The sequence below is a fragment of the Anolis carolinensis genome, unplaced genomic scaffold (assembly GCF_035594765.1).
Source record: "Anolis carolinensis isolate JA03-04 unplaced genomic scaffold, rAnoCar3.1.pri scaffold_12, whole genome shotgun sequence".
NCBI classification, from domain to species: Eukaryota; Metazoa; Chordata; class Lepidosauria; order Squamata; family Dactyloidae; genus Anolis; species Anolis carolinensis.
In genome coordinates, this window is record NW_026943823.1 from 11,161,886 (window position 1) to 11,187,394 (window position 25,509).

The 25,509-nt window shown below is 44.2% G+C and overlaps 1 protein-coding gene across 1 annotated transcript; it reads right to left on the bottom strand.

The window, feature by feature from the left end:
* Positions 1-18,177: 18,177 nt before the first annotated feature.
* Positions 18,178-23,502, bottom strand: LOC134294030 (uncharacterized). The gene is made up of 2 exons (XM_062963663.1): positions 21,729-23,502; positions 18,178-18,500 (listed from the first exon to the last, which is right to left on the bottom strand). Exons 1-2 carry the CDS (start codon positions 23,274-23,276, stop codon positions 18,459-18,461), a joined length of 1,590 nt encoding a protein of 529 aa, XP_062819733.1. The 5' UTR covers positions 23,277-23,502; the 3' UTR covers positions 18,178-18,458.
* Between the last annotated feature and the right edge of the window lie 2,007 nt (positions 23,503-25,509).

Below are 25,509 nucleotides of genomic sequence, written 5' to 3' on the forward strand. Positions count from 1 at the left end.
TAGGATTCTATAGCATCAAACCAGGACAGTTAAAGTAGTGTTGAACTGCATTAATGCTAGAGTAGATGCACCCCAAGGTTCAAATTACTGTCATGGGAACCTATTAAGTGATCTTGGGAAGGTCGCACACTCTCAGCCTCAGAGGAAAACAAGGACAAATGTGATCTCAATAAGTATGGCCAAGAATACGCTATTAAGATAGATTCGCCATGGTTCTCCTTTGCGTCATCAGAAATGACTTGAAGCAACATAACAAGAAGAAGAAGTCTCATCTTGCGGGAAAGAGATTGGCGATGATGATGATTCCTAACATTTTCCAGAGCCTGTTGCCCAGGAATATCCTGTACGATTTGGGATGTGCAGAAAACCCCATGTTTTTCTCTGCAAGACAGCTCTCTTGAGATGCCACAAACTATGTATACCTTTTTGTGAAATGTTTATATACTCCAGCTGCAACAGGAAGAACGCCTGTCCTGATGAATGCGGAGATCGAATGCTCAGCTGAGTATGGCTCAGCAATTTGGAAATGGAATCTGGCAGAACCTCACAGTATAATTGCAGAAGGAGAAAGAGAGATTGCCTAGCAATCCTATATATTTTAATCCAACGAACAGTGCTCTGAATTAGCCATATGAGGACATTTTGTGTAACCAAAAGAGCATATTAATCCATGCTCAGGAGATCTGCTCTCCCATATAATCCAGATTGTCAAATCAAATAAAATAATCCAGATTATAGAGCCAGGCTATGGCGCAGCTGGTTAGTAACCAGCTGCAATAAATCACTACTGACCAACTAGTCATGAGTTCAAAGCCAACCTGGGTCGGATTGAGTGCCTGATCATTAATAGCCTAGTTCGTTGTTGACCTAAGCAACTTGAAAGACAGTTGCATCTGTCAATTAGAAAATTTAGGTACCACTTTATGTGGGGAGGCTAATTTAATTTATGACACCATAAAAACGTCCAGCAGCATGTGGAAGAATGAGGAACTACCCCATCAAGGACTCGGTGTCACAGTGGAGGATGAAGCAGTAGCTCCCCCTTTGGTGTCAAGACCCAGGCTGCAGAGCACTAATAACCATGCGCAGAGACCAGAATCTATCTAATATCTTTATTAAAGGAATATATAAAGTCAATAAAAACAAGTGAAGAATAAAGTTCAGAAGTAGACCTTTCAGGAAAGGTCAAATATAGTCCAGGAAATCAATGTCCAATATGAGATATTAGAGTCCAAAGTTATAATCCAATAACTGAAACACACACTTGCCGAGCAAGTGTGGGGAAAAGACAGGGTCCTTTAGTCCAATGGAGCTTGACAACAAGGCTGGAAAACAACTAGATTCTTGGCAAACAAGACTTGATACGTGGCAACAAGAAGCAAGAAGCAAGAAGCAAGAAGCAAGAACGAGGTCCGTGGAACAAGGCAGGCTTGGAATTAGAACAAGGTCCGTGGCAAGGTCCTGGAAACAAGGAACTGGAGTAGCGTAGTCCACAAACGATCTCACTCCTGAAGCTGACGAATTGACTCCGCAAGGATCTCCTTGCGGGTAAACACCTATATAGGATCTTGTTTTCCCGCCAAGGAACACTTTCCCTGGGGAACAAGAAGTGAAACCCATACTGTGTCCAGATGCATGACTCCTTAAGATTTCCCAAGGGAAACAGGCTTAATCAGCTAATTGTCTGGCAGCGATTCTGGCGCTTCGGCGATTCGCCTCCCTAGCGCCTCTATCTCGATTATAATTATCCCTGTGAGAGAACGGGGGAGAATTCTGCCCAAGGCTTGTTTGGCTGACTTCTGGAGGGCAAACATCCTGCAGGTGCAAGGGCTCCAATTCTGGCTGAAACGGTGGGAAACCAAAGTTTTCCTCTTCATCTGCCACAATAGTACTAGGAACGGGACTACAAGGCCCATGAGACATCACATTTGGTTGGAATCGAGCATATCCTCATGAAGCCGGAAGATGGAAAATGTTAAATTGCCTATGTGTCTGTGTCTGTATGTCTAATGGCATTGAACGTTTGCCATGTATATGTACATTGTGATCTGCCCTGAGTCCCCTTTGGGATGAGAAGGGAGGAATATAAATACTGTAAATAAATAATAAATAAATTTGTTTTGAACTGGATTATATGAGTCCACACTGCAAAATCATCTGGGAGAAGGAGATAATCGGGAATCAGATTCTGGGATATAAGTCAGTATAGATCCAGCCTTAGTGCCCTAATCCAAGATTCAAACCACATTACCACCCCAGCTATTTGCAGTTTATAGGGCTCGTGAATTAAATAGCCAAATTGCAGAAGCTAACCAATGTGAAGCAATCTGGCAGAAAGCCTACTTTAGAGAAAGATGCAGCTCCCCTACTCAAGGCTGTGTTTGTTTCCCGGCCACTTGCTCTACGCACTGTCCTTATACGGTGGGATTTCAGTATCTGGAGGGCCTCAAATCTCTCATGAGTTGACATGAGTTATCTGATACTATCTGGAGTGTCAAACAATGTTATTAATTGTGCGGCCAACATGAGATTAACAGTTTTTACGGCTTCCACTCCCAGAGGCTGAAGTGTCAAAACCTGGTAGTGTTTTGTGTCTTCTCAATTCCTTGGGCCAATTCTTCTGCATCTACTGTCATGGAGCCAAATCCCAGGGCTGGATTTCCAAGCCCTGAATCTGGCTTCATAACATAAAACAACCCTGCAAGCACCTGGCGGGAGAAGATAAAATGAGCCTGGGAACTCAGGGTTGAAAGTATAAACAATTATAATTGATGTAGTGTGTGGGAATGGTAGTAATGTGATCCGGAGGGTGGGGTTTGATGATGATATTTGCGTGTGCTATTACGTTGCATCAGAAGTGATAAAATTGAATGTATGTAAACATTAGGTCATTCTCGACTTTTCCAAAGTCATGTATTCTTCAATAAAGATTGGATTTGAGAGCAGCTATCTTTGATCTGCGTTCAGACTGATCCTTTGAAGTGAGCGCGACATTTAAGTCGAGAATCCCGTTCTCACCCTCCTGCGGAATTCGCAGTGAAGTGATAATGAGTGGAGAAGGAGATCAAAGCCCAAATGGAGCAGGGAGGCCTTTGCAAGGGGCCCGGCCGTTGGGAGAAGAGACGCTGCAAGCCATAGCTTCCTCTACGGGGTACCCCAGGCCGGACGGCGTGACCCAGAGGATTCCCAGGGGAGGAAGAGGCGTCTCTGCGGCTGCGGAAACCAGTTGGGGATCTGGAGGAAGCATGCCGGAGACCGTGGCCCTGCGGTTATCCATCCTGGAAACAAATTTATCCAGGCTGTCGGAAACCGTAGGGAGGTTGGTGCCACTATTGGAAGAGAATCTCCAAAAGGAGCCCATCCGATATGGCGCCGAGAGAGAGCCAAGTAAAGAAGGAGATTGGAGCCAGAGGGGCCAGCGAGCATCAACGCAGAGTCCCGTGGCGGCGAGGGGCGAGGGAGATGAGGAATATTGGCAGGAGCTGGAGTTCCGAGACAGAATGGCACGCGAAGTGGAGCGCCAGCGAGCTCTGGGAACTCTGAGGCCGCCATCTCCAACAGAGCTCCCAACCCCCCGAATGGGCGTCGGGGTGGAAAGACCACTGGGGCCAGGGATCGGGTCCAGTGGATTAGCAGACGAAGGCGGAGAGGAGCAGGAGATCCAGGAAGAGGAGGAGAATGTGCTGTACGACGAGGGAAGACGAGATGCGGGGGCTACAGCGAGGCCCGTATGCGGATGGGTGGAAGGGCCGACAGCGGCGGCAGAGTTTCGGGAGCCGCGCAGAATGGCCACCGGAGTGGGGCGCGGCGTGTTCAGAGGGGCCGTCCAAGGTAACCCGATGCAACCCTTCCCCCTGCCTCCCAGACAGCACCAACGGGCCGCAGAATGGATGCCAAGGAGGGAAGATCTCAAACTAGAATACGGAGGGGAATCAGCTGAATTGAACTTTTTTCTAATTAGCATCAGAGGATACATGGAAGACAATGCACACACATTCCCCTCCGAAGCAAGCAGGGTTCGAGCCATCGGCAACACACTAAAGAGAGGAGCTGCAAGCTGGTATGTGCAACTACATGCCAGACGCGACCCATGCCTGAGGTCAGTGCCCCGCTTCCTCGCCGCACTGGAAAACCGGTTCAGAGACCGGCTAGAGCAATTGAGGGCTCGAGACCAGCTTAAAGGAATAAAGCAGAGGGACAAAACGGTGCCCGAGTACGCAGAGGAATTCCTCCACCTCGCGGAAAGGGTACCAGAGTGGTCTGAAGTGACCAAAGTGGAAATATTTAAAGAGGGACTACGCCCCGAGGTTTTCAGCTGGGCAGCGCACAGAGATGACCCCGAAACGCTCCAGGGATGGATTCAACTAGCGGGGCGCGTTGAGTCCACCCTGGCCCAAGTGAAGCGCTTCAGGAGCAGCAGCGGCCAGCAAAGACCGGTGGCAAGAGGCCGAGGAGAAACGAGGAAGCAGGAAAGGTCCGGAGGGAGGCCGGGGATTCCCTCCAGAGGAGACGACAACAAACCTAAACCGGGATGCTTTGTGTGTGGGAAGACGGGCCATCGAGCAGCAGAATGTTGGGCACGGAAGGGGGAACCACCAAAACCCTCAAAACCCAAGCCAGCAACCGGGAGGCGTGCGGAGGAGGAGGTGCAAGCCCCAGAATCTTCGGAAAAACTGGTGAGTCGGGACAAACGCATGATAGTAGTGCCAATCTGCATCTCGGGGCTAGAGAATCGGGCCACCTGCAAGGCATTCGTGGATTGTGGTTGTTCTAGGAACATTATAACTCCGGAACTAGCAGGAGCGCTGAAGTGCCAGCAGATGGCGCTTGACTCCCCAATTGCATTTTCGCAGCTAGATGGATCAGTTGCTGCTGGGGAAGTATCTACAAAGGAAATACGGGGGGTCCCATGTAAAATAGGCAAATGGGAAGGAAGAATATCCTTTGTGATAGCCCCTATTGCCGCATACCACGTAATATTAGGGATACCATGGCTCGAACAGGCTAATCCTGAAGTAGATTGGAGAGGAAAGAGCCTAGCATTTAAAGAACAGCAGACGCAATGGGAGATAAGCAAAATTGCAGAAGAGGAGGACGAGGGAGATGAAGCAGGTGAAATAGACCCACAGCTATTGCCACCTGAATACAGAGACTTTGTGGATGTTTTCAATCAGAAAGAAGCAAGTAAATTACCTCCCAAAAGGAATATAGAAGTAGAAATTGAAATAACCCCAGGAGCAAACTTACCAAAACCAAAAGTGTATCCCATGTCTGTGCAGGAGAAGGAGGAATTGAGGAAATATATTGATAAAAACCTGGCGCGAGGCTTCATTAAGCCATCCAATTCTCCTCTCGGGGCCCCAGTGTTATTTAGGAGAAAGAAAGACAACTCCCTAAGATTGTGCATTGATTATCGAAATTTAAATGCAATTACTAAGGACAATAAATACCCTATGCCCTTAGTAAAGGATTTAATTACCGTATTGAAGAAAGGGAGCATATTTACTAAACTGGATTTAATTGAAGCATATCATAAATTAAGAATCAAACCGGAGGATACTTGGAAAACTGCATTTTCCTGCGCATTCGGCCATTTTGAATATAAAATTTTGCCTTTTGGATTAAAAAACGGAGGCGGTTGCTTTATGCAGCTTATAAATGAAATACTACACCCATTGTTGTACAGAGGGGTATTCATATTCCTTGATGATATCTTGATTGTGAGCGAAGATAAGGAAAAGCACGTGAAATTGGTCCGGGAAGTGTTGCAGAGACTAAGAGAAGCAAAGCTGTACGCAAAACTGTCCAAATGTGAATTTAATAAAACTCAAATTGACTTTCTGGGGTATCGGATATCTCCAGAAGGGTTAGCTATGGATCCAGCTAAAGTATCAGATGTAAAAGAATGGGGAGTACCTCAAACAAGGAGGCAATTGCAATCATTTCTGGGGTTTGCAAATTTTTATAGATCCTTCATAAAAGGCTTCGCGCAAATAACCGCACCCCTTACTGAACTTTTAAAAACAAAAGGGAAAGGGGAGACAGCAAAAGTAAAAGCTCCTGGCGCCAAACTGAGTTGGACGCCAGAATGCCAAAAGGCATTCGAAACACTAAAAGAATGCTTCACAGAAGGACCCATCCTAAAACATCCAGATATCAGAAGCCCTTTCATAATCCATTGCGATGCCTCAGACTGTGCGTACGGAGCAGTACTATTGCAAAAAGATCAAAATGGGAACTTAAAACCCTGTGGATATTTGTCCCGGAAGTTCAGCGAAACTGAAAAATGTTGGCCAATATGGGAAAAAGAGGCATTAGCCATATTAAAAGCCTTAGAATGCTGGCGACACTTCCTCGAAGGAAGCGGAATCCCATTTGAAATTTGGTCTGACCATAAGAACCTCCAGTATTTAAAGTCTCCTCGAAAATTGTCCCCCAAACAAATTAGATGGGCGCAATACTTCAGCAGGTTCGATTTCCAATTAAAATTTTTTCAAGGGAAGCAGAATGTCTTGGCAGATGCTCTTTCACGCATGCCTCAACACGAAGGCATAACCACAGCAAAAGAGGGGACAATATTCTCTGATAAACAATGGGGCTTAGCTGTCAGGACAAGAGCGCAAACCCAAAAGGAGAACACGGCTATTGTTGAACTCGACGGGGAAGATAATTGGGGAAACGAACTGAAACAGTCTTATGAAGGAGATCAGTGGATCGCATCCAACGCAGAAAAGGGGGAGCAGAAGGGGGGATTTTGGTTTGTTAACAAGAAACTGTATATCCCAGCAATATTAAGGATTAAGATTTTGCATCGTTTTCACAATAACCAGAGCGCTGGTCATACAGGAATTACAAAAACAACGAAGGCAATAGCAAAACATTGTTGGTGGCCAGGAATGAGGAAGGACATAAAGAATCATGTCGTTCAATGTGATGATTGTGCCAGAAATAAATCGAGAGGAGGGAAGCCTATGGGAGTATTACAAACAGTAGCGGAACCTACCAGGCCTTGGGAATGTGTAGCTATGGACTTTGTGAGGGAACTGCCGGTTAGCAAAGGACATCGTTATATTTGGACAGTATTAGACCTGTTTTCTAAACAGGCCCACTTTATAGCACTGACGAAACTGCCATCGGCCGAGAAACTAGCTGAATTGTACATAAACCATATTTACAAACTGCATGGATGTCCCAGTAGAGTGGTCAGTGACAGAGGAGTACAATTCACAGCAAAATTTTGGGGAAAATTCTTGGAAATGCTAGGAGCAGAAAGGAGTCTAAGTTCTGCTTTTCACCCCATGACAAACGGGGCAGTAGAACGTACTCAGCAGACACTTGGGCAGTTCCTTCGAATGTACTCCAACATGAGACAAAATGACTGGTCTAGGTGGTTGGCTTTTGCAGAACTAGCTTTTAATTCGACTATACATTCAGCAACAAATAAAACCCCCTTTGAAGTAGTTTACGGGTATGAAATACAGCCTTTGCCCCAGTTGCCAAGATGGACAGAGAATGAGGAAACAGAGGCAGGAAAATGGAAAACGCAAATGCTAGAATGCTGGAGTCAAGTGACTGCATCCTTAAAGGAAGCACACAAAAAGTATAAAGCGTTCGCAGACAGAAAGAGGGTGGAAGGCGAAAAATTGGATAAAGGAGATCTAGTGTGGTTAAGTACCCAAAACATCAAATTGGGGCTACCTTCGAGAAAATGGGGCCCCAAATATATTGGACCATTCAGAATACAGGGTGTTATCAATGAAGTAACTTTCCAGTTGGCATTGCCAAAAAGTTTAGGGAAAATACACCCAGTATTCCATCGCAGCTTACTGAAAAAGTATATGGGGACTTTGGACAAAATGGACACATAGAGTTATTGTTTGATTTGTTTCAGGACTATGATGAAAGAAGAACCGGAGAGGAGGACGAAGAAAACGAGGGCGCCATGTCATGGAGCCAAATCCCAGGGCTGGATTTCCAAGCCCTGAATCTGGCTTCATAACATAAAACAACCCTGCAAGCACCTGGCGGGAGAAGATAAAATGAGCCTGGGAACTCAGGGTTGAAAGTATAAACAATTATAATTGATGTAGTGTGTGGGAATGGTAGTAATGTGATCCGGAGGGTGGGGTTTGATGATGATATTTGCGTGTGCTATTACGTTGCATCAGAAGTGATAAAATTGAATGTATGTAAACATTAGGTCATTCTCGACTTTTCCAAAGTCATGTATTCTTCAATAAAGATTGGATTTGAGAGCAGCTATCTTTGATCTGCGTTCAGACTGATCCTTTGAAGTGAGCGCGACATCTACATTGTGGAATGAATGTAGTTTGACACCACTTTATCCACCATGGCACAATGCTATTGAATCATTGGGTTTGTAGTTTTATTAAGTCTTTTGCATTCTCCGCCAAAGAGCGCTGGTGCCTCACCGAGCTACAAATGCCAGGATTTCGTCGTATTGAGCCAGGGCAGTTAAAGAGGTGTCAACCCGCATTCATTCTACAGTGTAGATGTACCCTTAGATATTCCTAGACAAGCATTCTCTCAAGTGATTTTTAAAATATTACTTGTGGGTTTTCGCATTCATAAGGGGTGGTTCTAACCCCAGCAAATGGGGAGAGCCACCGCAGGAGGCGTTGGTGGGACATTAATGTGCACAAAGTACTTTGCGGTGGAAGGATAATTGAGCCTTGTTACGTTTTGAAGGACAGCTTCCTAATGGTGCTGAGAAAGTGGCATTACGGGTTGAACCCACTGAGCAGAATGGACTCCATTTCAAGTTCTGTTCAAATACACAAAGGCATAAAAGGCTGTTAAAGTTCACAGCAATATCCTGCATTTCCTAATCTACCATGATTCACTAGTAGTGGAATGATATTTTTATATATGTCATTTGATGTTGATCTTTTTTATTATCATTATAACGATCTGCCCTGGTGGGGAAGTGTGTTAAAGCACTGAGCTGCTGAACTTTCAGTCCCCATGTGAGACGCCCTGAGTCCCCTCGGGGAGATGGAGGCGGGATACAAAAATAAAGTTGTTGTTATTATTATTATATTATTAAGTTGGCAGAAGCTAGAGCTAACAATGGGAGCTCACCTTGCTCTCCGGAATCTCCACCAATTTAACATAGTTTGTGGCAGCCACAAAAACAAAGTTTTTGGAGTTGAACAATTGCACTTTCAAAGTAAGTGCGGCACAATCAAACAGGAAATAGCATTTTCAAACCAGGAACAGAATTTTTTTCAAATGTTGTTACATAGTATTATATACAATGGTGTAGTAATATAAAATGGCAAGGTCTGCTTTTTGGATTTTAAAAAAATATATTTTCAAGCTGTGGACGGTTTAACTCGTGGATACAGAGTCTGTGGATACAAAGGGCTACGTGTTTCAAGGTCCCCCTGTGAGTATATTTGGGGCTATTTAATGGGGTTTCTATGGGGTTTTCCCCCTATTTGTGGGGTAGTTTTGGGGTCCCCTCTTTGGGTATCTTTGGGACTTTTAACTGGGTTTCAATGGGGAGATTTTGAGATTCTTTCCTCCTTTCTTTGGGATAGTTTTGGGGTCCCTTTCTGAGTATATTTGGGGCTATTCAATGGGGCTTTTTGGGGTTCTTTCAGAAAAGCATAGGTCAACATTTAAGGGACCATTCATCTGCAATTGCTGCCTTTAGCTTCTCTGATAAGAAAAGAGGACTTTTTAAATAAGGGCATATTTTGGGTGATTTTACAAGCAGAGAAAGGCATAGCCTTAACCAGAGTTTACAGACATGATGTCATGAAGGAAGACGGCAATTTAAAAAAATGTTAGTCTAGAAAGTAAGTGTTTGAAGATGGTTATGGTTTCGTGATTTCTTTTATCTTATCTTGGTCCAAAACAATCCTGTACATGGGTGGCCCCCAAAAAGCAACTTTGGCAATACTAAATCATTTGAAAGGCAAGAGTGAAAGTTTAAGGAACTCTTGGAAAAAGACTTGAGCAAATCTAATCACAAAGAAAATACGGAAATTTGTCTCTCCATTAATATTTACTCTTAGACATTATCAGTGTGGGAAACAATGCATAGCACTTACAGGACCCCATAGCACAGCTGCATCACCCCGACTGTTTTGAAAGGACAGTTCTGATTAATGTCATCCCATATTTTCAGCTATTTTTACAATGCACTGTTATTTTTCCTTCTCCCACTTTCCGCCTTTATAATCAGTTTATTTCAGTTGCAGCAAACTGAGCTCAAAAATGCAAAAGTATTTTGCTTTCAGTTGATCCAGAGGATGGGCTGGAATATTGTTCTTTATTAGACACACAGGTTCTAATAACAGATCAGTTTTGGTAAAACTCCAGACCAGTCACCCCCAGTCTGATGCCTTCTAGTATTTTCGATAGCCACTCTAATTCTTTGTGTTGTTGAAGGCTTTCATGACCAGAATCACTGAGTTGCTGTGACTTTTCCGGGCTGTATGGTCATGTTCCAGGAGCATTATCTCCTGACGTTTTGCCCACATCTATGGCAGGCATCCTCAGAGGTTGTGAGGTCACTGAGAGTGTTCATACATAGCTCCAGCTATCCATAATGTTCTATAACTGGCTATTCAGATGAGTATAATTTAATTTGGTGAGCACCGGCTTTAGAAAATACAGAGCATTATTTTATTGCTGTATGTACTCGATTTGGAAAGATTGGTTGTATATTTCAAATTTTATTTTTTAACATGTTGTATTGCACACATAAGTACTTGATGGTTTTATGCCTTATAAATCTTTATACATGGTTGTATTATATGCCATTAGCCAGTATTAAAATAAATAATTAATGGAGGATAAGGGGAACAGCAACCAATATTAAGCAACAACATCAATTCACAGTAATTGGAAAGAATATCCTTCCAAGTACATCTCAGTATTTGTTGGCAGTTTTCGAGGAGGTGGTGAATCCACTCTGGGTTTTCACTTGAGTTTTTAAAGAAACACTCAAGAGATTTGTCTACATTGTAGAATTAGTGCAGTTTGACACCACTTTAACTGCCTTGGCTCAATGCTATGGAATCCTGGGAGTTATCATTTGGTGAAGCACCACTGCTCTTTGACAGAGAAGGCTAAAGACATGGTAAAGCTACAACTCTCCTGATTCCATACCATTGAGCTAGGACAATTAAAGTAACATCAAACTGCATTAATTTTACAGTGTAGCAGCTGCCAGGGTGTTGAACCGTAGCCTCCAAATAGACCGAGCACATTGCACACAACCTTTAATTGCAGGGTATAACCTGGAGGAGATTTGCATGGAAGCTAACAGTGTCCACTGCAATGCCTAACTAGTTCTACGTGATCTACAGATGCCAATGGAAAGAAAACAAACAAGCAGGTTATAAACCGCCACCGTTAAATCAAAAGCATAACAAAGTGACTCATGGCTAGCTATTTACACATTACATAGGGATTTCCCCCTCATCTCCAAACCAAGTATTTGCCTATGTAAACTGCAAACAATCACCAGTATATCAACAGTTTTTTTGTTTTGTCTTCTCCACTCAGTTCCTAAAACAATCAACATTTTGAGAGCTGTACTAAGTCTATAGAGTATAGGTTTTGAATCTTGGCTCAGTCATGGAAATCTACTCTCTCAACCCCAAAAGAAGGCAAAGGGAAAACACTCACAAACAAACCTTGCTGAGAAAACTCCATGATAAGTAAGATTTAGGAACACCATAAGACGAAGGCACACAACACAAGCTCCTAAAAGCTAAGTTATATGCAGAAAGCAATTTAAAAAAAAAAAAATCCCAGCTTCTTCATGCTGTTCACAAATCCTTATTATAATTTCTATAATCTAGACCAAGACTCACCAGCCACAGGCCTCAGCTTTATTTTGTAATATGTTCCGCAAACTGGGTATCTGGGTGAAACACCCTACCCAAATGGGTTTTAAGGTTGAATTCTCTGCCTGCTATATTGTGCACATTGGGATTTTTCATTGACCTTGGATGAATGTTGTGAGTTGGAGGGGGAAAAAGTGGCAGTCACTTGTAGGAAGCCCTCACAGCCAAGGGATTGGGAAACCACAGATCTCTTTATCCGCCATTTCCATAATTCCTTGGCTGTGAGAACTCTCATTGAAGCCAAGTGTTGATGTCCTCTGCAGAAAAGTCCATGGAAGGTAATCCTTACGCTGGCTAAGAATGACCCTCTCCATAATAAGATCCATGGTAGGAGAATGATGGGAAGTTCCTCCTAATCTCTATCATCCCAAACAAAGTCAAGACTGCAGAATGTTTGATGGCAGTTGGGACAAATGCATGGTTTCCAGGGTGGCCAAAAACTCCTGAGTGGCAACCAGCAGAAGAACCTCAGCAAGGAAGTGCATCTACAGAATTGAATTAATGCACTTTGATCACACTTTACCTGCCATGGTTCAATGCTATCGTATTGTGGGAGTTATCATTTTATGAGCTCTTGAGCCTGCTCTGCCAAAGAGTGCTGCTGCTTCACCAGACTGTAACTTGCATGAGTCATGGCAGTTAAAGTGGGATCAAACTACAGTAGAGTCTCACTTATCCAACATAATCGGGCCGGCAGAACGTTGGATAAGCGAATATGTTGGATAATAAGGAGGCATTAAGGAAAAGCCTATTAAATGTCAAATTACATTATGATTTTACAAATTAAGCACCAAAACATCATGTTATACAACAAATTTGACAGAAAAAGTAGTTCAATACGTAGTAATGCTATGTAGTAATTACTGTATTTATGAATTTAGCACCAAAATATCACGATATATTGAAAACATTGACTACAAAAATGCGTTGGATAATCCAGAACGTTGGATAAGGGAGTGTTGGATAAGTGAGACTCTACTGTACATTAATTCAACTGCAGTATTGATGCACCCCAGGACATCAAATGGTATCTGCATTTTCAAGAATTCTGAAAGAAAGCCATAAAATGGATGCACACCTTCAGCTTTACTAGACCAACCAAATAACAAGATTTAAACATGGAGAATCTGGCCAGAGGGATGGTATCATGACAGACTGACTTCAACCCATTGCTGGGAAAAATTGAGAGTGAAAAATCAACTCAGGCTTGCAATCTTGAGCAGATTTCCATGACACAAAAGCAGACCAGTGCGCTCCACCAGTGGTTGTCTTGTCTCCCTTTCCTTGGCATGCCTCCTTGGCAAAGGTTGCATAGACGCACTTCCGGGAAGATCAAATAAAAGTTCCAGTTGTTCCCACAGGAAAACCCCAGGCAAGGCTTCCTGTCCCTTGCAGCATCCGGGATGGTTCTTTCTCTGACCTGACAAGCTTTGGTCCAAACGGATGGTTTAAATATCAAGTCTCCATTTGAGTCTTGATGACCTGCCAAGTCGATCCGCTTTAGCAGACATGGTACTCAATGTGTACATGGCCTGAAAAAAGAATGTTTCTGATCCTGACACGCAGCATTCTTGCAAAGGCATTGTTTGCAATGCCTTTCTTGAGGCTTTTAATCTATTACTACTACTACTACTACTACTACTACTACTACTACTACTACTAATAATAATAATAATAAAGTATGGTTCAAAAAATTAATCTATATCCAAACTAGAGTTTAGAAAGGTTTATTTTTGGGTCAACCAGACCCAGATTTGGATTTGTACTCCTCAAAGAAGCATACAACACCCGGTGAGCTCCTGCTATTAACCCCAGCTTCTACCAACATAGCAGTTTGAAAACATGCAAATGTGAGTAGATCAATAGGTACCGCTTCTGAGGGAAGGTAACGGCACTCCGTGCAGTCATACCGGCCACATGACCTTGGAGGTGTCTACAGACAACGCCGGCTCTTCATCTTAGAAATGGAGATGAGTTGGACACAACTAGACTTAATGTCAGGGGAAAACCTTTACCTATAGTCCAGTGTCTGAGGAAGGGCACATAAAAAGATATGGAGGGCTGGATTTGGCCCGTAGGCCTTGAGTTGGACACATGTGGCTCAAGAGCTGAGCAATTCCTGACAGACACAATTTATTATGGAAACAAAATTTATTATGGAAACAGCAGTGACTTTGAACTCAGCAAGCAATTCTTTGGCATGTTGTCTCTTTATTTACAGAAGATAAACATCTTTTGTGCAAAAATCATGTTTCCCATAGAAAATGCACAAGGATGTGGGTTTTGGACCAATCTTTGAACGGGGAGGGAAAGGAAAAGTTACATTTTATTAATATACTTGGCTGCCCACAAAGAATCAGAAGAAACTATAACAGTGTCTTATTAGGGTACATTTGGAACCCAATATATATATAATGGACGATGTGTTGGGAGAGTCACTGGGCATATTCCTTCAAATAAGGTTGCTGTTCACCATCCTTTCAACTAAAATTTATGTCCAGGTTCTTTTTTAAATGTCCAAGTTTTCTTATACAGGTTGACCATCCCTATCCAGAATTCCAAATCCAAAATCATCCAAAATTGCCCAAATTGGTGGCTGATATAATGACGCCTTGAATCCAGACTTTGTTTCATGCACAACATTCTTTAAATGATGGTGAAACAATAAACTACAGTGTTAACAACACCCATTTAAAGGGAAACAAAAACAAACAGTTAAGGCAAGGCAGGATGGATTTGTAAGAACAATTATGATGAGCCGAAGAAGAGCCAAGTCAGGCGTGGCAGACGAGGCTCCTGAGGCAGGAAAACATCTTGCTGAAGTTTCCTGACATTTTCCACCACAAAACAAGAGAAAAGCCTTTATTTTCCAAGGCCTGCCTCCAAGGAATTGGTGTGCTCCTTTAGCTCCTGCTTCCTGGCATTGATTCCTTTATTGTATGCTTCTAGTGCTTATCTGTTAAACTTCCTGCAACATGTCCTTAAATAATAATAATAATTCAGGTACCTTTGTTTATAATTTTTAGACTAATAAACGACAATATTGTTTATTTGTGATTTAAGGAAAACAACATGAGTAAAGTCTAGGCTTGTGCAATTCGGCTGGAGAGTGATCTAGTTTTGGCATCCGAATTTCGTTGGGCACCCAGATCCGTTTTTCGGCTGAAAAAGAATAATCCCAGCTCGTACGCCAGAAATAAACCAGTCATTTCATCTTGTTGCATGTGACTTTTGCATTAGCCCCACATTCTGTGTATAATAAAAAGGAAACAAATTGAAATCCCCCCAAAAACGAATGTCTAAAAATACTTTTCTGCTTAAGAGCAGTTCCAGAGATGTAAACACAGCAGAGATGTAAACACAGTCAGAGGATCCACTTCAAGAGTTTGTCAGCTAGTGATGGGAGTTGCTATAAATCTGAATAACTTTTCCAAAGTTTGAAGCCCTTCCCAAGAATTTTCCTCCCAATAGCTCTGACCCATATTTTCCACTCATTCTTTTTTCTTTACTATTTCCTTATCAGGTAAAAATCTGGAGATCCTCGCATTACTAGCGAAAAAGGAACCACTTTCTGGATTTCTGCCTCCTCCCCAAAATCATGTGAGCAAATGCATTTCTGCATTCAGCTGAAACGAGAGGAGCATAATGCTTTGGGGATAAATTTATTTGAAGCCAGAGCCTTCATGGCATAGTGGTTTGACAATGTCTCTGGACACCAAGTTTCGCTCAGTCATAGAAACCCACTGGGTGCCTTTGGGGGAGTCGCACTTTCTCAGCCCCAGAAAACCCTGGGAAATGTCTACTTTAGAGTCATCGTAAGCTGGAAAAGACTTGAAGGCACACAAAATATTCCAAGAACTGCATTTTCCTATATCGGGAGTGTCAAATCCTTTTTCATGGAGGGCTACATCCATCTAATGGTTTGTGTTGTCAAAGGCTTTCATGGCTGGAATCACTGGGTTGCGGTTTTCTGGGCTGTATGGCCATGTTCCAGAAGCATTCTCTCCTGACTTTTTACCCATACCTATGGCAGGCATCCTCAGGGGTTGTGAGGTCATCTAATGTTTGTCTTCAAAGGGCTGTTGAATATCCATGCTTTGAACTGGATCCACACTGCCATATAATACAATGTAAAAATAATCTGGATTATATGGCAGTGTAGATCCAGTCTACATGTTATTCAGTTTCAATTCCTTTAAACCCACCCAGTAAAACTGTGATGAGATTTGAAGCCTAATACTCATCTGGAGGGCTGTCACATGCTCCCTGTTCCTGAACTATATTTTTCTATTTTTCTACAATAATGCACATTTAAAATAATTACATATTCCAGGAAGTAGATGACAAGTTTGTTTATTTCAATTTTTTTGAAAACAAGGACATATTTCCATTTCTGCTAAACAGAAATTTTCGGCTCCATCAAATTTATGCTTAATCTGATTAAACTGGCAGACTACTAATATAAATGCATTTTTCGAATATATCAATATGGTACGAATACAACCATAATGCGTATGTCATTTCCTGCTATTTCCCTGATGAATGAGAAGTTCTTTTAACAGAACAACCCCTGCATTTAATTTTTTAATATAAGAAAGATAGAAGACTGGAGACATCACCATCATTAGAAGTATTATTTTCTATAGCAACATCACTCAGTATGGCAATGTTGGAGGAGGATTAAGTCCAGTGGATTCTGCACCTTCTGTCTTTTTGTGACCAGTTGGAAGGGAGAGTTGGCCTTTCATTATAATTATAATTATATAATTCTAGTCTGAATTTTAATAGGTCCCTCTTATCTGGGTATTTTAATCGAATGATTATATTTTATATTGCTGCTACAGTCCCCGCCCCCCACCTATGAAGTTGACTGAACTGTATTGGTGGTTGTTTGATACTATTCTGTTGTATTAACTTTTGTTTTAACTTTTGTTTTATTATCTAATTGTGTTTTAACCTGTGCATTTTATGCTAATGTATTTGTGTTGTTACTTTTGTAACATTGTGAGCCGCCCCGAGTCCCCGTGGGGAGATGGTGGCGGGGTATAAATAAAGTTTTATTATTATTATTATTATTATTATTATTATTATTATTATTATTATTATTATTTCATTTCCTAATGGGCCAATGCCTGACATTTGTAATATGTAAATACATATGTAGGACATGGGTGAGAGGAGTTTAGCACATCAGTTGTTCTATTGTCCCACATCAGATTTCTGGAGATAGGACTATGTATCTTCAAAGTACACAGGATCCAACTCATGCCCTTTCTCTAGAACTCTCTTTCTCTCTTTTTGGCTGAAACATTCGTGGAGACCAAAACTTGACAGTCTAAAAAAAATGATATAAGGAGATGATTTATTCCAGAGGTGATACTTGAAGTGGGGGATTTCTGACTCACGCTATGGATTAGTAACATTATGCCAATGTACTACTTCCTTGGGCTCTACAGAAGCAATTATCTATGAAGGAGAACCAGAGTGGGGCGGTGGTTTGAGCATTCAACTATGTATTCTATTATTACCTGACTTAATTTGCAAAATTATATTGAAACTAAAAAGGGAGAGGAAAAACTTTCTAGACCATTGAAGCTACAGTAGAGTCTCACTTATCCAACGTAAACGGGCTGGCAGAATGTTGGATAAGCAAATATGTTGGATAATAAGGAGGGATTAAGGAAAAGCCTATTAAACATCAAATTAGGTTATGATTTTACAAAGTAAGCACCAAAACATCATCTTATACAACTAATTTGACAGAAAAAGTAGTTCAATACACAGTAATGTTATGTAGTAATTACTGTATTTACGAATTTATCACCAAAATATCACAATGTATTGAAAACATTGACTACAAAAATGCGTTGGATAATCCAGAATGTTGGATAAGCGAGTGTTGGATAAGTTAGACTCTACTGTATATATGTTGCACTTCAACACTGGAACACCCTTTTAAACAACCAATGACAACAACAAACACAATCACAGTGTTTGAAAAGAGGAGTGGGTGTTGCGAAAGGAGGAAGAGGACACCAACCTGCGCAAGAACCAAAAACAATGTATGTTGACAGCAAAATTCTGATCGAGCCTTTATTGATGGACCAGGTCGGTGTGACTAAGTTGAGGAGGGTAGAATTATTATTATTATTGTTATTATTTCTTACTCATGTCTTCTTGAGGCTCAAGGTGGGACACAACACAGTTAAAAGCTGGGGTTATCCAAGTTAAGTGTTCATCAAAGAGACCCCTACGGATAGCAAAATCTCAAGTCCCATTATATACAATGGTGTCAGCTCACCACAGCCGCTCCTGAATGAACACACAAGACTCTCTGTGATATCACCAGAAACTTTTACTGTAGGAAACATGAACATCAGAAAAGCCAAGAATGGGAGGCTCCGGCCAACCCTCCTTTATATACCCTCCCCCTCATTTGAACAGTCTCTTCCCGCTCAGTAAAACCCCGCGCAAATTCCCCGCCAAGTCCATCAGCCGTTTCTCCTCCGAGTCCTGGGACGCAGGTGTCTTATCAATGTCAGTGACCCTGAAACTCAGAGCCACATCCAGGCTCTAGTAGCAGGGTTCTGACATGGCGTCCTCCTCCCCTTCGTCCTGGAAGGAAAAGATTAAACACAACTATTGTTCTCCGCTGTCCAGAGTTCCTTTATACTTTTTCAACAGGCTGCAATGGAATACCGGGTGTACCTTTCCTAGGTCCTTTGGTAGCCTCAGCTCATAGGTCACTTCGTTTATTCTTTTTGCTACCCTGAATGGCCCTATATAGCGTGGAGCCAATTTCTTGGATGGGAACCCCAATTTCAGGTTTTTTGTGCTCAGCCAAACCAGATCTCCTTCGCCCAATTTGTCCCCCTCTCGGCGCCTACGATCCGCAAAGAGCTTGTACTTCTTTTGTGTTTCCCGCAATGCCTCTACCACGGTTTGCCACCCTTGCTTGATTTTGGCCGGCCATTCCTCGTCGGTCTGGCCCTCCCCTTCCTTCCACTCGGGTAGCCTGGGGAAAGGTGCCACCTCCTGTCCGTATACTATTTCGAATGGGGCACGACCTGTGGCCGAATGTACCGCCCCGTTAAAAGCCATCTCAGCAAACGGAAGAAGGTCCGCCCAATCATCCTGTCTATAATTGGTGTACATCCTTAAGAATTGGCACAGTGTCTGTTGGGTACGTTCGACCCCCCCGTTGGTCGCGGGATGAAAGGCAGAGCTCAGGTTCCTTTCTGCTCCTAACAGCTGTAAGAATTTTCCCCAAAATTTTGCAGTAAATTGGACTCCCCGGTCACTAATTATCTTGTCGGGACACCCATGTAGGCGATATACATGCTTCACATACAAATCAGCAAGTTTCTCAGCTGAAGGAAGTTTTGGCAGAGCCACAAAGTGTGCCTGTTTTGAGAATAGGTCCAATATTGTCCAAATGTATCTGTGGCCTCTGCTGGGGGGTAGTTCGCCTACAAAATCCATGGCTACGCATTCCCATGGCCTCATGGGCTCCACCACCTTCTGCAATAGCCCCTGGGGCTTCCCCGGTGGTGTTTTTCCCTCTGCGCATAATTCACACTGCGTGACGTACCCCCTGGCGTCTTTCCTCATTCCGGGCCACCAGCATTGTTTGGCCAACAGTTTAATAGTCCTGGTGGGGCCTAGATGACCCGCACCCTTGTTATCATGGTACTTCCTTAACATTTCTCGTCTTAAACATTCAGGAATATACAATTTCTTATTTACAAACACCAAATCCCCACACAATTCTCCCTTTTCTTTGTTTGTTTGTAACCATTTGTCCATTCCATACGCTCGCTTCAACTCTTCCTCCCATATTTCTCCTCCCCCCGTGGAAATGGCAGTACGTTTGTTTTCTTTGGCCGCTTGTGCTCGAGTTAGTACTGCCAGGCCCCATTGCTTATCAAGAAAAATACTCCCTTCAGATTCCTGAATTCCTCCCCCGTGCTGAGGCATCCGAGAGAGAGCGTCAGCGAGTATATTATGTTTCCCCTGGAAGAATCTGAGTCTGAAATCAAAACGGCTGAAATATTGGGCCCATCTAATTTGCTTCGCTGATAGTTTACGAGGGGATCTTAGATACTGTAAATTTCTATGGTCAGTCCACACCTCAAACGGTGTTCCACTTCCTTCCAGGAAGTGTCTCCAGCACTCTAGTGCTTTTAGAATCGCTAAGGCTTCTCTCTCCCAAATCGGCCAGTTTTTTTCTGTATCACTAAACTTTTTTGACAGATAGCCACATGGCTTCAGGTTCCCCCCCTCGTCTTTCTGTAGCAGAACTGCCCCATATGCCCGGTCTGACGCATCGCAATGTAATACAAAGGCTTTAGACATATCAGGGTGCTGTAGGACAGGCTCCTCCGTAAAACGCTGTTTAAGGGCTTCGAAAGCTTCCTGGCATTCTATTGTCCAGGTCAGTTTGGCCCCTGGGGCCTTCACTTTGGCTGTTTCTCCCCTACCTTTAGTCTTTAACAAATCCGTTAATGGCAAAGTGAGGCGCGCAAAGTCCTTGATAAATGTTCTATAGAAGTTTGCGAACCCTAGGAAGGATTGCAGCTGCTTCCGTGTTTTGGGGGCTTCCCACCCCCTCACGTCTTCTACCTTCGCAGGGTCCATCGCCACTCCCTGGGAGGAAATCCTATACCCCAGAAAGTCTATCTGGTCTTTATTGAACTCGCACTTGGCAAGCTTCGCATACAGTTTTGCTTCTCTCAACTTTTGCAGGACTTCCCTGACTAGTTCTACGTGTTGCTCCTTAGTCCGAGATACTAACAATATGTCATCTAAAAAAACAAAGACTCCCTTGTACAACAATGGATGCAACACTTCGTTGATTAATTGCATGAACGCGGCGCCTCCGCCGCACAAACCGAAAGGGAGCACACGATAATTGAATAATCCGAATGCACAGGAGAAGGCCGTCTTCCACCTGTCCTCTGGTTTAATCTGCAATTTATGGTATGCTTCAATTAAGTCCAATTTAGTGAATATCTGTCCCTCCGATAACTGGGCGATCAAGTCCTTCACTAAAGGTAGGGGGTATTTATTTCCAGAACTGATTGCATTCAGGCCCCTGTAGTCAATGCAGAGCCTCAGCGTTTGGTCCTTTTTGCGCCTGAACAACACAGGCGCCCCTAGAGGGGAATTTGAAGGCTCTATGAAACCCCTCGCTAGGTTTTTATCAATGTATTTTCTCAGTTCCTCCTTTTCCCTAGCCGACATTGGGTATATTTTTGCCTTAGGAAGCTCTGCTCCTGGGACTAGCTCTATCTTCACTTCAACTCTCCGCTTCGGTGGGAAACTGTCTGCTTCCTTCTCATCAAATACGTCCACAAAATCCCGATACTCTGGGGGTAATTTATCTGCCAGTTCTGCTATCCTGATAGAGTCTTCCTCCCCCCTTTTCCCCGGCTCTCTCTCCACTTCCTGGCTCCCTTCTTCCAACTTCATCCTGAAGATCATGCTCTTATCCTCCCAGTTGATTTGCGGGTTGGCCTGCCCCAGCCATGGCATGCCTAGTATAACATTATAGCTGGCTATTTGTGATATCACAAATGACACCTTTCCTTCCCAACTCCCTATCTTACACTTTACATCTTCGGCACTGTACTTAGCTAATGATCCCGATGCTGTGGATCCGTCCAACTGCGAAAAAGCTATTGGGGATTCTAGGTTCGTTCTTTCGCATCCCAATCCCTCGGCTAATTCAGGGGAGATGATGTTCCTGGAACATCCACAATCCACAAATGCTTTGCAGGTTGCTTGTTTGCTGCCACTTTCCAGCTGAATGGGGACCACTATCATGGCTTTGTCCTGACTTACCAACCCCCCCGAGTGGTGCCTCATCGGTGGTTCTTCCTCGGCGCGTTTCCCTGCCACGGCTCTTGGTTTGGGCGGGCCTCCGCCTTCCCCTTTTCTCTGCCAGCACTCGGCAGCCCTGTGGCCCAAACGGCCGCACACGAAGCAGCCCCTCCTGCTGGTGCTCACGTTCCCTGGCGGCTCCGTTCTCCTCCCGGCTGGGGTTGATCCCTCCTTCCGGCTCCCCTCTTTCATCTGCGGCCGCTGCTGTAGCCCTCCTCGGTGCCTCCTCGCCTGGGCCAGCGATGTCTCGACGCGCCCCGCCAGCTGAATCCATCCGCGCAGTGTGTCAGGCTCATCACGATGCACCGCCCAGGAGAGGATCTCCCGCCTGAGCCCCTCTTTGAAGAGTTCTATCTTTGTCACTGCAGACCATTCCGGCACCTTTTCAGCGAGGCATTGGAACTCCTCCGCATACTCAGATACCGACCTCTGCCCCTGGGAGACGGTCTTCAACTCCTCCCTCGCCCGGATCTGCTCCAGTGGATCTCGGAAACGGGTCTCCAGGGCCCCCATAAAGCGTCGGAGTGACCCCAGACATGGGTCGCGCCGCGCGTGTAGTTGAACGTACCAGCTGGCCGCTCCCCTCTTCAACACTGCACCAATGGCCCGTACCCGGCTGGATTCCGTTCTGAAAGTGTGGGCATTGTCCTCCATATAGCCCCTCACCGTGGTCAGGAAAAAATCCAGTTCAGAGGACTCTCCCCCAAACTCGATCCTTAGTTCCTCTCGTCTCGGTAGGGGTCCCTGTGGTGGCAATCCCCAATCCTCCGCCCGTCGCAAGCCCCCTTGCGGGCCAGTGGGCCCCGCTGCTGCTTCCCTTTGTCCTGTGCCACGCCCGGCATTCGCCAGGGGCACCAGGGTCTCAGTTGGGAGCGTAGCCGGGATTCTCGGAGGCTTTTCCCCTTCGTCGTCACTCTCCTCCACCCGCGTCAGGCTCGTTTGGATCTTGGGCCGGGCACCGGGCTCCTTTCGCATTTCCCTTCCCTTCGGTGCTGGGAGGTCTGCAAAGCCCTGGCTGCTTCCCACGCTCACGTCCCACATTGAGCTAGCCCGAAGTTCCCTTCCTCGCTCCGGCTCCGCCAAAACCGCCAGGCGCTCCATCGCCCTCGACATCACTGCCAGGGTGGTCTCCATCGCCGACATCCTCTCCTCCAGAAACACCATCTTTTGCGGGCCTGGGGAAGGTGAACCTTCCTCTCCTCCGGTGCTGTCTCCCCGCACCACTCCACGCCTCTGGGTTACCCCATTTGGCTGGGCATAAGCGGTGGAGGACGCCAGGGCCGCCAGCTGGTGGAACTCAGCGTCCGTCTCGGGAGTGGCCCTTTCCGACCTTCCTCCTCCGGCGCCCAAGAGCTCTTCATCCTCCACTTGCATGTTACACCTCACCGCTACAGCGGGATGGTGTCCGTATTCTTGGCTTAGTGTCAGCTCACCACAGCCGCTCCTGAATGAACACACAAGACTCTCTGTGATATCACCAGAAACTTTTACTGTAGGAAACATGAACATCAGAAAAGCCAAGAATGGGAGGCTCCGGCCAACCCTCCTTTATATACCCTCCCCCTCATTTGAACAGTCTCTTCCCGCTCAGTAAAACCCCGCGCAAATTCCCCGCCAAGTCCATCAGCCGTTTCTCCTCCGAGTCCTGGGACGCAGGTGTCTTATCAATGTCAGTGACCCTGAAACTCAGAGCCACATCCAGGCTCTAGTAGCAGGGTTCTGACACAATGGCATAGTAAAATTGTGTCTCTTATATAAAAATGGCAAAATGAAAGTTTGTTTTTTTAATATTTTTTAAAAAAGGATTTTTGATCTGTGGATAGTTGCATGTGGATGCAAAATTCAGGGCTGCAGATGGTTGGCTGTACATGTACAATGACAGTGTTGTGATTCTATGTTAATTGCCATGATTGTGTATACTATTCAGTTAGGGTTTGGCAAGAGATGCTGAACATCTGCAAACTACAAATCCCAGGATTTCTTTGGATGCTAAAATGACACCAATTATGCAGTGCAGAAGGTGCTTCAATCAGCTGTAAATGCCTTTATAACCTTTTCTAGGATTGGTCCAACAGACTAGCACTTCCTTTGAAAATTACCTCTGAGAGTTATGAGGAGGGAGAGAAATACATACTTTGTGTTGTTTACATCTAAAATGCCAGGAAGATTCATTGTGTTTAAGAAATTGAAGTGGAAAGCAACGTTCTTCTAGATGCCACAAGCCAAGCGATTTGAAATGTTGACAGGCAGGTATGCGGCTTGTGAGGAAGCCAGCAATGCTTCTGAGAACTTTGCTCTTTTGCAGTGTCACATAACTTCTTTCTCTGATAACATTAAACTCATGAAAGATACCAAAGAGTGTTATGCAAATCCTTGTGGCCAAAAAGAAATTAAAAAAAAGGTGGGGAGGCTCCGATTCAAGATGTGATGTTTATCTTAACTCGTAGCAAATGTCAGGAAAGAATAATTGGTTTGAGAAGGAGAGTGCTTGGGCAATACTAATGCACAGAGTGGGACTGACTTTCAAATATTATGTTATGGAAAAATGCTCCACATCTCCGACTTCCTGACATCCCATTTTGGGGTTTGGTAGCAGGACAAAAATTCCTGGAATTGAAACAATGGGCTTTGCAAAAGCTCTCCCCTAAGGTATTGCATTGTAAATAGATTTAGGTTGTCAATGTTATTGGTTTTTTTCCATACACTTTTATTGTGATGTATGTTAAACAGAGTAGGAGCCAAGATACAGCCCTGCCTTACCCCACTGGTCATTTGAACTGGTCCTGAAACTTGCCCATGGGGACCACATCTAACCTGTAGACTACTATCTCTGTAAAGTTCTTTAATGAGAAGGAGCAGTCTATTATAAGGTAGGTACTTATCTAATTTGGCCCATAGTATGGGTCTGGAGATGGACTCAAATGCAGCTTTTAGGTCCATGAAAGCCACAAAAATGCCTTTCTGGGTTTTGTAGTATTTCTCTGGGAGAGAACTAAGCTATGGTCCATTGTGGTTGAGTTTTTACTGAATGCTGCCTGGGCATCTGAAAGAATTTTATTTTCCTCAATCTCCAGCAACAGTTTCATACAGAGAAACCTTGCGTACAGTTTGCCTGGAATGGATAGCAGGCTGATTGGTCTATAGTTTCTGGGGTCTTTTGGGGAGCCTTTCTTGTATATTGGGACTACAATTGCATGATGTGTTGTCGAAGGCTTTCATGGCCGGGGTCACAGGGTTGTTGCGTGTTTTTCGGGCTGTATGGCCATGTTCCAGAAGAATTCTCTCCTGACGTTTCACCCACATCTATGGCAGGCATCCTCAGAGGTTGTGAGGTACCTCACTTCCAGCTTGCTGGAATTTTGCCTGAGCTGTTTATTTGGGTGAAAAAGGCAACCAATAGGCGAGCCCATCTTCCTGCTCAGCTGCTCCATCATCAGTGTGTTGTCAGTTATGCCCAGTTTAACGCCAGGTGGTTCTCCTCTCCGTCTTCTCCACCTCAGACCTTCATCCCTGAAGCAGCCCACCTCTCCCAGATCCACCTATCAGTCTCACTGCCATGGATCACTGCATTAGTTTGTCTGTCTGTTGTCTTGTCTTTGTTTGTTGTTTATTTGGTTCTTTTAGAGTTAGGAAAATAAAATTGTTGCTTTCAGGACAATCCTCTGGCTGATTGAATTTGTTGTTTGAGGGAGGGGCAACTCCACACCATGGTTGTACAACTGAAATACCGAAGAATGGCAAA